The 15,156-nt window shown below is 38.9% G+C and overlaps 1 protein-coding gene across 1 annotated transcript; it reads left to right on the top strand.

Annotated features, from left to right (window-relative positions):
* Positions 1-3,370: 3,370 nt before the first annotated feature.
* LOC139936960 (heat shock cognate 71 kDa protein) lies at positions 3,371-15,019 on the top strand. The gene is made up of 10 exons (XM_071931836.1): positions 3,371-3,511; positions 5,490-5,702; positions 6,694-6,899; positions 7,229-7,381; positions 8,523-8,800; positions 9,628-9,905; positions 10,331-10,569; positions 10,972-11,134; positions 12,015-12,247; positions 12,547-15,019. Exons 2-10 carry the CDS (start codon positions 5,498-5,500, stop codon positions 12,733-12,735), a joined length of 1,944 nt encoding a protein of 647 aa, XP_071787937.1. The 5' UTR covers positions 3,371-3,511; positions 5,490-5,497; the 3' UTR covers positions 12,736-15,019.
* The last annotated feature ends 137 nt before the right edge of the window (positions 15,020-15,156 follow it).

Genomic DNA, 15,156 nt, shown 5'->3' with positions numbered 1-15,156 from the left:
AACTAATAAGAGGAAAAAGAGGGCAAAGAAAACTACTCCCAAGCCTAGAGACAGAATCAGGATCGTGTTAACTAATTGCCAGAGTGTTAAATCGAAAGCTGGTGACATTGCCGTGTTGTCGGATACCATCAATCCTGATTTCAATCCTGAAAACTACGCTGTCTTCAGAAAGGATCGAAAGACTACCACTACTGGAGGGGGTGTTTTTCAGACTGTGAAAGGGGACTTACCTTCAACTCACTGCAGTGAACTAAACTCAGACTGTGAAAAATTATGGACTGAAACCAAAGTAAAGGGATGTAGACCTATGCTAATTGGTGTCTTCTACCGCCCACCCAAGGATAATGGAGAAGCAATCGCGATGTTGGGACAATCATTTGCCAACCTGGGAAATAAGATCAACTCTCACAACATTATTTTGACTGGAGATTTTAATTTGCCCAACATCAATTGGAGTGACAACAACTGTGTGTCAACCAGAAGTGGATACAGCTGTAAAGCTGCAGATCAACTGGTCACCCTAGTTGAAGAACATGGGCTCACTCAACATGTCAATCAACCCACAAGAAAACAGGGAAACGCCGAGAACATCTTATAGACTTGGTTTTCACCAACAATCCTGACATAGTGGACAAGATCACGGTTGTTGACGGTATTTCTGATCACAGCTCGGTGATAGTGGATTTAAGGATTGCCCCGATTAGAAAACGACCAGTGAAGCGAAAGGTCTACTTGCGCGACAAAGCTGACGCTGATGGCGTCACACAAGCCTTGGAAGGTTTTTCGGACCAGTATTTTAAAACCAACAAAGGGAAGACTGTAACTGAAAAATGGGACTGCATCAAGACAGCAATTCTCCAAACCATGGAAAAATGTGTTCCTCACAAGATGACATCTAGCCGTTTCAACTTACCCTGGTTTGACAGGACACTAAGACGAGCTGTTAAGAAGAAGCAACGTCTATACAATAAAGCCATCAAATCAGGAAAGGCCTCTGATTGGGAAGTCTTTCGTGAATTCAGGAGAAATACACACAAACTCATAAAAAATAACCGCTCTACATACATCAGAGAAACCTTGGGATCCGCCATCAAGGAGGAGCCTAAAAAATTCTGGACATTTATCAAAAAGTTAAGGCAAGAAAACCCAGGAGTTGCAGACCTTGAGAAAGATGGAAAGATCGTCACCGATGATACAGAGAAGGCGAACATTTTGAATGAACAGTTTCAGAGTGTGTTTACCAAGGAGCCTCCTGGGGAGTTGCCCCGACTTGGAGCTAGCCCGTACAAACAGATTGGTCAGCTCATTATCACCAAAGAGGGAGTTGAAAAGCTCCTTAGCGAGCTTAAGCCCAACAAAGCACCAGGTCCAGACGGAATTCCACCTTGGTTTCTGAAACTTGGAGCTAAGCAGCTAGCCTCACCACTTCAGGACCTCTTTCAAAGTTCAATCAACACAGGTGTAGTACCACAAGACTGGAAGGAAGCAAATATCACATCAATTTTCAAGAAGGGGAACCGTACTTGTGCAGCAAACTACCGTCCTGTCTCACTCACTATAGTGGTTTGCAAGGTTTTGGAGCATATTGTACACAGCCATGTGATGAAACATTTGGAGAAACAACATATCTTAACTGATTTTCAACATGGATTCCGAGCCAAAAAGTCAACAGAAACGCAACTCATCCTCACAATTCATGACATTAGCATGGAACTCAACAAGAACAATCTGGTTGATGTCGCAGTGCTTGATTTTACCAAGGCATTTGACAAAGTCCCGCACCGTCGTCTTATCTCCAAACTTCAATATTATGGATTAAGTGGGGAGATCTCAACATGGGTTCAGGACTTCCTGACAGGGCGCACCCAACAAGTCGTAAATAATGGACATACATCACTCCCAGGAGCCGTCACTTCTGGTGTGCCACAAGGCACTGTCACTGGTCCACTTTTGTTTTTGTTGTACATCAATGACCTGCCAAACAACATCACCTCTCAGACCAGGCTTTTTGCAGATGACTGCTTGCTTTACAACCCAATTCCTACCAACGGGGACACCAGCACTTTGCAGAATGACCTGAAACTCTTGGAAACCTGGCAAGACACTTGGTTAATGAACTTTAATCCAAGCAAGTGCTGCACCATGACCATAGGCAAGAGAAACCCACCCCAGCATGAATACAAATTTTGCAATCAAGTATTGGACAGCGTCTCATCTCAAAAATACCTTGGTGTTCATATATCTAATACCCTCAGCTGGAACATCCATGTTCAGGAGTCCATCAAGAAAGCCCAAAGAGTGCAGAATGTTATCCGCAGGAATTTGTGGAGCTGTAACAGTGAAGTGAAATCAACTGCTTATTTGAGCTTAGTGAGCCCACTCTTAGAATATGCTGCATCCGCTTGGGACCCCTCAACAAAACAGAACATAAACTCAATTGAAAGAGTCCAGCGCCAAGCAGCGAGGTTTTGCACAGGAAACTACAAAAGGGATACGGGAACCGTTACTAAACTTCTAGATGACTTGGGATGGGACACACTACAGAACAGAAGAAATCAACAGAAATTATGTATGCTCTACAAGATGAAAAATGGTTTGGTTGACATTCAACTTCACAACTATGTTCAGCCCAACACCAGGGATACAAGGGGAAACAACCAAAAATTCACTCAAGTCAGCCATAAAGCCCGGGCCTTCAAAGATTCATTCTTCGTATCAACTGTTAAACTCTGGAACTCACTCTCGTCGGCTGCTGTGAACAGCGCAACTCTAGCTAAATTCAAGGGACATGTAAGCAACAACAAATATAATGTAGTAGTCTATTTCCACACGCAGTGCGCAAGTTAGCGTAGATGTATCCGGCAGGATATTTTGCTGACTGAACCAATGGAGATGGAGATGGAGATGCATCTGACACCAGGCAAATTTGTCCATCCACATCCTTTACACATACCCAACCCAAGAATCACAATTCACTGTAACTCACATTATTTGTCCAGATTCATTTATTTTTCATTATTCATATTTATCAGAGGATCTTGAGGAGGGATGTACTTTTTTTCGAAGACATTTTTTTTCTTTTTTCTTCTGGGGGGGGGGGGGGCAAATTAAACCATGATGTAATTTGATCTGCGGGAGGATCAGTGGGTGGGGCTAAGAAAACATTGGGATACAATTGGGCACAACCCACCGAGCAGTAGCAGAGCACGTGTTGCCTTTCATCATGAGGGTTTTTACCGACGGGTTCCAGAACTCTCTTTATTTGCACACCAAAGTCCCCTTGCTCGATGACGTCATTAGATTGGTTTGGCTTCACACTCGCGCGCGCGTAGCGCATGGATGGCCGATCGGATGCTAACCATGCTGCTAGTGTAGTGCATGCTGTGTACGTACGTGACGTCGCTGCATAATGCATGCAGCAGAGTAAACGGGTTCATCATCATCATCGCTCGTGACGGGCTCGATTCTCCGGGACTTCCTCCTCGTTTTTCTTGAAACCTGGACTAAATTGGTACGTTTCTTATTAAATGGGAATTCATACTTTGTTTGAAGATATTAATTATGGAAATATATTTCCTGTAGTTTGTTTTTAATACCCGTCCTGCTGCACGCCCGCTGTTGCGTTGTTTCTTATCATGTGTAGTTACCCTTTTTCCGGGTGCGTGTGTGTTGCGTGGTCATAATTATGCCTCGCCTCATGCCTCGCCTCATGTTTCGCCTCCGAACTCGGTCATCAGAGATTGAGAATTCGAATGGCATGCCGCATTCCTTGCTCTTATCGCTTTATGCATGTGAGGCGTGATCAAGGATAATGTGATGTGTGTATTCATAGCATAGAGCAATAAATATCTGCCCTTTCTCTTTGGTGTTTCAACCCATGCATGAGCTAGCCCAAAAAGGTGGTCTAATATTAATAATATTCATCGCCCTTCGCATGTCCTCCACCACGAGTACTCTCGCCTCGTGGCTTTGACTTTGCGTTTTGTCCTTTTTTGGTCAAACAGTGCAGTGGGCGTAGCCGGCGGGGGGGGGGGGGTGATTGTAGTTCTAATGTCATTGCATTCAATTAATATTATTTCTAATTATGCTTATTTATCAACAGAGCGCATATCAACATCATCATGGAGCAATTAAGTACCATGGACTATAAATATTTATTTAATAAATAAGAATGATAACTTTCCATGTATCGTAGTGTCATACGTTATCGACCCTCGTATGTTTTCGGTCCCCAACTTTGATTCCCGTTTACCGCGAAATTGTGCAAGCTGCACCGGTGACAGAAGCTATGCAGTTTACTCACGGTCTGTATTTTCATCAGGCTTAATCATGCTGAGAATAAAGTTTCCTGTCGTTGGTTATGCTCAAACATTTATAAAATGATTGATTTTTGGTACTAATCACTAGTGCATTATTATGCCAACATTCAAGTGAGTCAAAGAAACATCATCCAACCTCGAAAGTTCAAAACAAAATTACTATCTGCTAGATTGAGTTTCATTCTGCTTTAGTCACTAGATGGATCACGTGAGGTGGTTACTATTTGGGATTCTATGGTGCGCAAATGTGGGGAAAATATTAAAACATTCTAAGTGAAAATGACAACCATTTTTTTTTTTATTTACTGCATAACTGTTATAAGTTCCGATAAGAGTAATACATATTAAGTCTACATTTAAGAGAAAATATCATAGATTGGTTTCTTATCTCCTGAAACCAAACATTACTGGTCTGAAATGGGGGAAAAAGGATTGTTATGAAGTGTGAGTGCATCAAGGGGGGTGGGGTGTTTTACTTTCATGCCTTATGATATCTCTGGATTCTAATAAAGTAGCCATAATGCCTTAGGACAAAAATGTAATTAAATTTGTTAAGTACCAATTGAATAATATTTTTGATTTACTTTGCCCGCCATACTAGCTTCTGAATATTCAATAAAATACCAACCAATGAAAGGTGTGAAAACATATGACGTTGCTCCAATGTCGTGCACGCACAAGCACTGTTAATGGCGGACTGTCTCTCGCAACGTAAAACCAAAACTTTAAAAATTTCAACACACCATGAAGTGAAAGTGTTATTGTTAAAAAATGGATAGATGATTTGAAAAAAAAATATTTAGTTTTTGATTGTGAACAATTTTCCTGTTATCCTACTGAAAACACATGACACCAGGATATATTATTAATATGGCGCCACCATCACTTTTTTTCACCCATTTTTACAAAAAGGGATATCTCATTATTGAGGTAGGTTCTCAGATTAAGAATGATACTATTTTATTTCATATCAAATGAAAAGTGGTGGCGCCATACGGAAACTTTTCAGATAAGATAAACAGTTTGTTATTCGCATACAACATTTGTCACTGATCTGCTGATTGATTATGTTCATCACATTCACTTCATTGTTGAGGTACTGGGAGTGTCTGTCGGCATTCAAAATTACAATAATATTAATATTGAAAGGTTTTAAAATTTCATTTGTAGAACTCAACATGGCCACCGCTCCAGCTGTCGGTATTGACCTTGGCACAACATACTCCTGTGTAGGTGTCTTCCAACATGGAAAAGTAGAAATCATTGCCAACGACCAGGGCAACAGAACAACACCAAGCTATGTAGCCTTCACAGATACAGAACGTCTCATCGGGGATGCCGCTAAAAATCAGGTCGCAATGAACCCCAGCAACACGGTCTTTGGTGAGTTAGTCATGAAACAAAGGATGCCTCAAAGTGAACTTAGTCGCTCTACGTCGCATGCCTGAGGAAACCTGTGTGAACCCAAAACACATGGGTTAACCGCTAACCCAACTTCTCCAAGTTAAGTGTTCTGGGTTCTTTTACGTGCACTACCAACCGAAGTACACACGTTCTATAGCTTAATGTCACCATGGAGGAAGGGTGTCACATTCCGTGCCGATTTCACAAAGCAATAAAATTCATTGCAAGACCAGTTTTTCGGTATCACCATAGTGATTTGTATTGTGACATCACATTTTACCTAGCAACTACGATTGATTTGTAGTTACGATCAATCTTAGATCTTTGTGAAATTGGACTTGAAACCACACTCTGCTGATCAGAAACACTTGAGAGTTTAAGTCCAGTGTTCTAAACCGCTCTGCCACGACACACCTACATGTTTGTCATTAAACTATTTGTTCAGAATTATAAACAAAAATCTAATAGTTATACTTTACCGTAAAAGGCACATTTCTGAAAATTGCCCTTGAATGCTTTCAATCGTCTCGGTCAAAATCAATGTGCCTACAGAAAATTACTTTCATTTTCATTTTTCCAACCAGTCTATGATTGATCGGTTTGGTGAACTTGAAAGCAAACAATTTAAGCAGAGACTAGTTGTCAATCATTTTGTGAATTCTTTTCTAAGATGAGCTTCTATCCTTTTGAGTTGTCTCAAGGGTGTTGCTTAGACATTGGTGGTGACTTTGTAGACTTGAAATGATTGAAACTGTGGATGGGGTTTGATGGTTTGTAGATGGTTGGTATGAAGGACTCATTTTTAAGTCCGGAAAGAGCACAACTATTGTTAAGAATTTTAAAACTTTTTCATATATTATTTTTTTGGTTCGATGTGCAATTATGCAGCTTGAAATATGCAAGTTCACGTTTTTTTTAAATATTCTGAGTTTTTAAAGCCTTTTAAATGTCTTCCTGTTTTCATTTGCAGATGCTAAGCGTCTGATTGGCCGTAAGTTCTCCGAGTCTGTGGTGAAAGCAGACATGAAGCACTGGCCGTTTGAGGTCATCGAGGAAGGAGGTAAGCCCAAGATTCAAGTCGACTACAAAGGAGAGAGGAAGACATTCTTCCCTGAGGAGATCAGCTCCATGGTACTCATTAAGATGAAGCAGACAGCTGAAGCATTTCTTGGAAAGGTTTGTCTTTTCTTGAAGCCCTTGGATCATTCTGGAGAATGCTAAGTTGGTTGTCACTTGGCCCAATATCGAGATGGTGTGTTGCAGAAAACTTTGTGGTATGCCTACAAAATAAAAAAAATGTTCCAGTGATAATTTCAAAAAAGACTTGCCATAATAGCTGCTGTGTGGATTGGTCTCGGGATACAGAAGCCTTTTCTTTTTATAGACCACCTTGGTCAAATGTCGCGAAAAGGACTGGCTTGCGGGGCATTTGTGTCTGTTTTTGATCTCTTTTCAATAATCTGTTTGTTTGGTTCATATCATTGAGTTTTTAAATTTTTCTCTAGACTGTCACAAATGCCGTCGTGACCGTGCCAGCCTACTTCAATGACTCTCAACGCCAAGCTACAAAAGACGCAGGAACCATCTCGGGAATGACGGTTCTACGTATCATTAATGAGCCAACTGCAGCGGCCATCGCTTATGGTCTAGATAAGAAGGTAAGTGGTTTCACTCTATTGTTCTTCTTAATTTATTTAAAACTTCCTTAGAAGAGATAAAGGGGAAGGGATACGTTTGGTAATGACTCCAAAAATAAATGCCCATAAAAACTTACTTGGTAAGAAGCATTGCAACTTTTCATCATGTTTATCATTTAAAGAAACGATTCCGTTCTAAGGAATTTGGTTTTAGAAAAAGGGATTCAAAAAATTTCAATATGAAAAACTTTTCATGCAAGAAACATTTCTCAGTATTCCAATTCACATTGTTCTCCCTGCATGGACATAATTGCTCCAGATTTTGTTGATATCTTAAAAACGCTCCCACATGAAATTTTCACAAGCTATTTTTATTGCATATCTACTTTTGTATAGGCCAATCTGATGAAACAAACTTGGTAGAGCCCTCTATTGAAAAATTACAATTGCGGTGTCTTTTTGTGCATAAACTAGGCATTGAAGACACCGCAGCAGTGGCGTGCGGTGCTCAATACCTGTGTGCCCGGTGCGCGCCTGGATTTGTCTATAGGATGAAATCAATCAAATGGTAAAAAAAAACTCCAAAGGTATACTTTACATTTAATGGCACATTTCTGAAAATTGCCCTTGGACGTACTCAATTGTCTTGGTCAAAATCAATGTGCCTACAGGAATTACTTTCATTTTCATTTTCAAACCATGTTCTTATCGACTGGTTTGGTGAACATGAAAGCAAACAATCAAGACAATCTTCAGCAACATAAGCAGAGGCTAGTTGTCAATCTTTTTGGGAAGTCTTTTCTAAGATGAGCTAATGTCATTGCGAGTTGTCTCAAGTAGGCCTGGGTGACTAAAGCGACTTGAGTCAAAGCCACAATTAGTAGGGCAACTTGTCGAGTCATGATTTTCAGTAGTCGCCCAATTGTCATTGTCTGCTCTGATAGATTGTTGCAAGAAAGTTGTTTTTACTGCAATGGCGTACTTCATTTCACCTTGCGATCTACAATTGTTTTATTTGTCACTAGTCCCCCGATCATAGTCTCAAGGGCGTTGCTAAGAAAGTAGGGGATGAGTTTGTAGACTTGCAATTATTGGTACTGTAGATGGGGTTTGACAGTTTGTAGATGGTTGACACAAGGAACTTTTTTATTTGGTGTTAAAGGTCGGGAAAGAGCGCAATGTTCTCATCTTTGATTTAGGTGGCGGTACCTTCGATGTGTCCATCTTGGTCATCGAGGACGGCATCTTTGAAGTCAAATCAACGGCCGGAGACACCCATCTCGGAGGGGAGGATTTCGACAACAGACTGGTCAACCACTTTATTGAGCAGTTCAAGCGTAAACACAAGAAAGACATCTCAGCAAACAAGAGATCTTTAAGGCGTCTTAGGACGGCGTGTGAACGAGCAAAGAGGACTCTATCATCAAGCACACAGGCAAAGTAAGTTTGGAACTTCAAAATAAATTCTGGATCGTAAGCCCGAGGCAAGTGATTTCAGAGCTGGGACAGTAAACTCCAGACTGGAAAAGCTTGATGGTCTTGTGTTACCAATTGGAAATATGTTTCCTCATTGTGTAATTATATCTTTGTGAGAAATAGTACTATCGAAGTCTTATATAGCGCACATATCTACCAAACAAGGTACTCAAGGCGCTGAGTGTATACAAATCTTCAGGAGGATAGGTTATTGCAGTGATGAACTCTGAGACCAAATTATTCAGCACATTACAAGGGTTTACAAGGTGCTACGGCGCATACAGCAGCCACAGCCAGGAACACTGGGGCGAACCCCTGCTCTTGATAAGTGCACTGGGTTCTTTTACATACGTTACACAACACATTGGACCAACGGCTTTATGTCCCATCCTAAGGACAAAGAAATGGTTAAGTGTCTTGCTCAAGGACATGGCTGGGGACTCAAACCCACACTCTGCTGATCAGAAACACCAGAGTTTGAACTCGGTGCTCTTAACGGCTCGACCACGACACTTCCACTGTTGACTACGAGTCTCATGAGTATTTTCAAATCTTCTTGAGTATCAATGTATACATGTACCTACAAAGAAGACAAATATTATTGAAGTCTTAACAATTTGGTGAGGAGTGACATAAGAGTGGGTGATTGTGATTGCCTGTGGGGATTACGGGTGTGGGAGTAATAGTTTGAAATAACTGATAACAAAAATTAAAGTTATTTTAAAAAAATATTTTTTTAGTGTTGAGATAACAAATGAAAATTAAAGTTATTTTTTATAAATGTTTTTCAGTGTTGAGATCGACTCACTCTTTGAGGGAATTGACTTCTACACGTCAATCACCCGTGCTCGCTTTGAAGAGTTGAACAACGAGTTGTTTCGCGACACCATGGGCCCCGTCGCTAAGGCTCTGTCGGACGCTAAGATGGAGAAGAAAACGATTGACGAGGTGGTGCTCGTTGGCGGCTCTACCCGCATCCCTAAGATCCAGAAGTTGCTGCAAGATTTCTTTGATGGGAAAGAGTTGAATAAGAGTATCAACCCTGACGAGGCTGTGGCGTATGGAGCAGGTAAGATCGCATGTCAATCTCTGTCTGTACTGAATTAACTGGATAGAGACAGAGCACCAGTTTGAAAGATTATTCTTATTAACGAATGACTTGAGCTTTGTTTCACAAAGCACTAAGATGCATCTTAAGATGCATCTTAAGATGCATCTTAAGATTCATCTTAAGATGACTCGTCAGTGTTACCATAGTAATTTGTATTGTTTGCAGATTTTCAGTTTGTAGTTCTTCATTACTTCTGACAAAGGTTTAAAAAGCATTTGTAATATTCTGTGTATATATAATGTATTGAACTATTTTGTATTATAACACCCCTTTCGAATATTCTGCCTTTTCATTGGTTTAGAGCGCGTCACATGATATGTCTTAGTTTACTAGACGTGACTAGAAATGAGTAAAAAAACCAATACCATTATATCTCTTAACAGCTGTTCAGGCGGCCATTTTGTCCGGGGATAAATCAGAAGAAGTACAGGACCTGTTGCTTCTGGATGTCGCTCCTCTGTCCCTCGGTATCGAGACAGCCGGTGGTGTCATGACATCACAGATCAAGAGAAATAGCACCATCCCTACCAAGAACTCCAAGGTCTTTACCACGTACTCTGACAATCAATCAAGCGTACTCATCCAGGTGTTTGAGGGAGAGCGTCCTCTAACTAAGGACAATGTAAGTTTTTTGGTTTTGTAAATGTTTTGATTTTACAACTTTCTGTCAAAAAGTTTCTCCATTCGTTTGGTAACTTTAATATGTATTTGGGGTTTTTGTAAAATATATCTTTGTTTATTATTACTATTACTATTACTTGTTACCCAAAAATCTCTATCATCTTATGTAGTGTAACTTATAACAATTCTTATGCTTTTGTCATCTTTGTTGAAAATGCATCTTCTTGTCAAATCTTTATGTCTTATATCGTCGTTAAATAATTTTGTTTTGATTTTTTTAAACTCTCCATTGGGTTCTGAGCTAGTACAGTGATCAAGTTTGTTTTCTTAGGGTCCCATAACGATAAATACATTAAATGATTTTGTTTTATATTTGTAAATGATTTAATTTCCCGACCCTCAGAATCTTCTGGGCAAGTTTGAGCTGTCCGGAATTCCTCCAGCGCCCAGAGGTATCCCTCAGATTGAGGTGACCTTTGACATTGATGCTAATGGTATCCTCAATGTATCAGCAACAGATAAGAGCACAGGCAAAGAGAATAAGATCACCATTACAAATGACAAAGGTGAGTTGGTGACCTTGAGGTCATGTCCAGGTCAACATGAGGTCAAAGGGTCAGTCCAAGCATTTTACACGTTACTGTAAAAACTTCTGTGAAGTACAGATGTAAGAATAGTAATGAATGAATTAATTTAAATCACTCAATGCCGATGTCATGCTCATGATTTGTTTATGTATTCTGGAAGAGCCATTATCGCACATGTATGATAATCTGTTTTTGTACTCAAATAGTGTCATCAAACGCACATATACTAAATTCAGTTCAATTCAACACACGTTTATTTCATACTTTTGTTGAGAAAAAAAAAAAACAATTGTGAGAATTAGACAGTACATAGAAATTTAACAAATCTAAAGTGTATTAAATTATACAGAAAAACAATATAAACTAAAAGCAAATAATAAATTAATAACTAGGAATTAACTATGTACAATACAGGAGCAAAAGCATGAGGCTGTTAGTTACACCATGGCTTATAGACAACAGCCTTTATACAGACAAGAAAACAAACAAACAAACAAACCAACAAACAAATAAACATCGAAGAAGGAACAATGGCAAGACAATTACACAATGATTAACCAACCCATACACATGTAGGACCCATAATACACATGTTATCACAAGAGGACATTCTTACTCAAGAAATACTTTTGAAGTTGGGATGAACCAAGGAAACACAAATCAGAACGATCTATTTTGTTGGTAAGAAAGATTTATTAAAAAAAAAAAATAAAGAGTTTCAAAACGTAATTTTTTTTGGGAATTTTAAAACCTAAAAAAGTAAACGAATTGTCAGTGGTACACCGGGTATTTCAAGCATTGTACCAAACTTCAGTCCCGCCAATCGAACTACAATTTTGAATTCTATATTTGTCTCCAGGTCGTCTCTCTAAGGAAGAAATTGAGAAGATGGTCGCAGATGCTGAGAAGTACAAAGCGGAGGATGATTCTCAGCTTGACCGCATCACCGCTAAGAATGGTCTGGAGTCCTATGCCTACAACATGAAGTCCACAGTAGAAGACGATAAACTGAAGGATAAGATCAGTGAGGAAGATAAGCAAACCATCTTAGACAAATGTAAGGAGGTCTTGGACTGGTTGGATCATAACCAGGTAGGTACCTTCATGGATTGGTTTCTCTAATTGACCAGTTAGAATTCAAATGTTAAGTGTAGGAGTAATCAAATACTATTTGATATAAGTTCATAGTACTTTGGGTTTCACTTACAAGGGTGACATATCTTAAAAGTGAAATGAGTATTGATACAGAAAAGTAATTCCTCTTTCCAAATGCTTTAAAAAAAATTTGTTTATCTTAGTAGTCTCTTCTGAAATCAGTATAGATACAGAACTGTTTTATATTCTTTCCAAATGGTTATAAAATTTTTTGTTTTTCCCTGTTCTCTTCTCAGACCGCAGAAAAAGATGAGTTTGAAGATCGTCAGAAGGAACTTGAGAAAATCTGCAATCCCATCATTACCAAGTTGTACCAAGCTACCGGTGGTGCCCCAGGAGGTATGCCAGGGGGTATGCCAGGGGGTATGCCAGGGGGTGGTGAAGCTCCTGATGCTGGTGGTCCTACCATTGAAGAAGTGGACTAAAATCTTGTCAGCGCTTTTTGTAGATTGTCCTTATAATTTGTGGACACCATCCCCCCTCACACACAATCTCTGTAAAGAGGTAGTTTGTATACACTTTCATGACTTCAACTTGAACATATGTGCCGCATAAAATTCCAAAAGAGGAGTTCATGATTCTTAATAATTATAAGATTGTAATTTACCAGGGAATATTTCCTTTCTACTCCAGTCCATGCTCCAGAATCCAAGTGCTAAGCTCAGTAACTAGAAGGCGCTAAACTTTGCAGAGAAAAGTTTTGTAGAATATAGAAATTTCACAAGAATATCAAGAGCAGGTTACCAACCAAGATGCCCTAATGATTTATTGTACCCATGACTGGTACTCTCTGCTTTGCATAAAATATTAAATTGGCGTAACAGTTATATCTAACAATTCTTGTTTGGTACTCGCTGCTTTGAATAAAATATTAAATTGGCGTAACAGTTATATGTAACAATTCTTTGTGGGTTTTAAGGGTGGATTGTTATTTGCCAAGAGATTTTGTGTTTTGAGAAATAATAGGATGTTCTTGTCAGGGGAGACCCAGGGAAGCTAATTGAACGCAGCAATAATTTTGTTGCTAAACCTCAGTGTGTTACTGATGTGTATCAGCAGTGTTCTAGAGCTGCTTAGCTGGATTACGATTCTTGTTAATGATCCATGGTTCTTTGTCTTAGATTAGAGATACAATGTGTGCAATTTGCTGAGTTTTGCAGGGACTTCTATCCCAATTTTGAGGCATATCTTGATCTTGTGTTGTTTTTTCTTGCTGGTTTTGTTTCTCTCCAGTATAATTTGTTGACCTACAGAGGACAAGCTTTTTAGTGAAATAACAATGAACACGTCTTAAAGACACTGGACACTATTGGTAATGTCAAAGACTAGCCGTCACAGTTGGTGTATCTCAACATATGCATAAAGTAACAAACCTGTGAAAATTTGAGCTCGATTGGTCGTCGGAGTTGCGAGATAACTATGAAAGAAAAAACACCCTTGTCACACGAAGTTGTGTGCTTTTAGATGCTTGATTTCGTGACCTAAAATTCTAAACTTGAGGTCTCAAAATCAAATTTGTGGGAAATTACTTCTTTCTTAAAAACTACGTCACTTCAGAGGGAGCCGTTTATCACAATGTTTTATACTATAAACCTCTCCCCATCACTCGTTACCAAGTGAGGTTTTATGCTGATAAATATTTTGAGTAATTACCAATAGTGTCCACTGCCTTTAAACAAATTGATAATACTATAGTGACAAGCTAATAGAATTCCTGTGCACCGTTTATTTTTCCTGAAATGTTTCCATATCAACATTTGAGAGATTTTGTATCGAATGTTGAAAAATGTTCATCATAAGTCTGGCATGATATCCTGCCTACTTTAATCTGATTTCTGGGTCAGCCCTCGTACTAAATCAAATTTCCTGCTGTTTTCCCAAGTGCCAAATTATGCCTGATAAAAATGTTAATTTAGTTACTTATTTTGTGCGTTGTTGCTGGATCAAACGATCTCAAGAAATACTAGTTTAAATGTAAGCAAGAGTTTAACCTGAAGTGAGTCCTGGTTTGTAAAAATTACAGAAATATTTTAACAAAATATTATATTAAAAGCATTCATCTCACCCGGCACAGCCGTTATTTCTTTATAGCCGTATATTATTTTTGCCAAACTTGCACATTTTACCTATCTTATTATATCAAAGCTATTGCCAATATTGTTTTACCATAAAATAGAGTTATCGAAAATTTGAAGTATCTTAATTTTGTTTTATAGTTTCTTTTTAATAGATTTGTAAAAAATAAAAACTGCTTCAATGTGAAATGCGTTATTAAAGACTTTGATACCCAAAATGAATGTTCTTTCTCATGGTCATAGTCAGAAATTTATTCAAATGTCTTTGTTTAAAACAAATCAAGATTAACTTATAGACCTTATGCGCGTATACATCAGAAGCTTAAATAGCGCCCTCGCTTAGGTCATAGAAGACCTTTCATTGACTGATAGTTAAGATGCATGCGCAAAAAAAAAGGATCAAGAAAAAATTAATATTTATACAGTTTTTTTCCAAACGCAAAACAGGTCCTGAAAAATTGTTGCCTGCTGTATAATGCCATAATAATGAAGTAAAAAAAAAAGATTTTTTATACAAATGTATTTTATTGTTTACTTGTTTTATTAGAGGTTTGTTTACTTATTATAGGTAACTATATTGGTTCAACTTGTGTTCAGAGTTGTCTAATAAAATTAGTTTCCCTGTAACTCTCAACTGTTAAGGTGCAGGATGTATTTTTGAATAAACTGCCTCAGATCCTGGTGATTTCCTTCCATCTTCTCGTAGCCTCCTTTCACACTCTCATCACCCACGAACAAGTGGAAAGTAATAGACCGATCCATTACGCCCCG

This window comes from Asterias amurensis, chromosome 5 (genome assembly GCF_032118995.1).
Source record: "Asterias amurensis chromosome 5, ASM3211899v1".
In the NCBI taxonomy this organism is placed as follows: Eukaryota; Metazoa; Echinodermata; class Asteroidea; order Forcipulatida; family Asteriidae; genus Asterias; species Asterias amurensis.
This window is presented reverse-complemented; position numbering and strand designations above follow the sequence as displayed.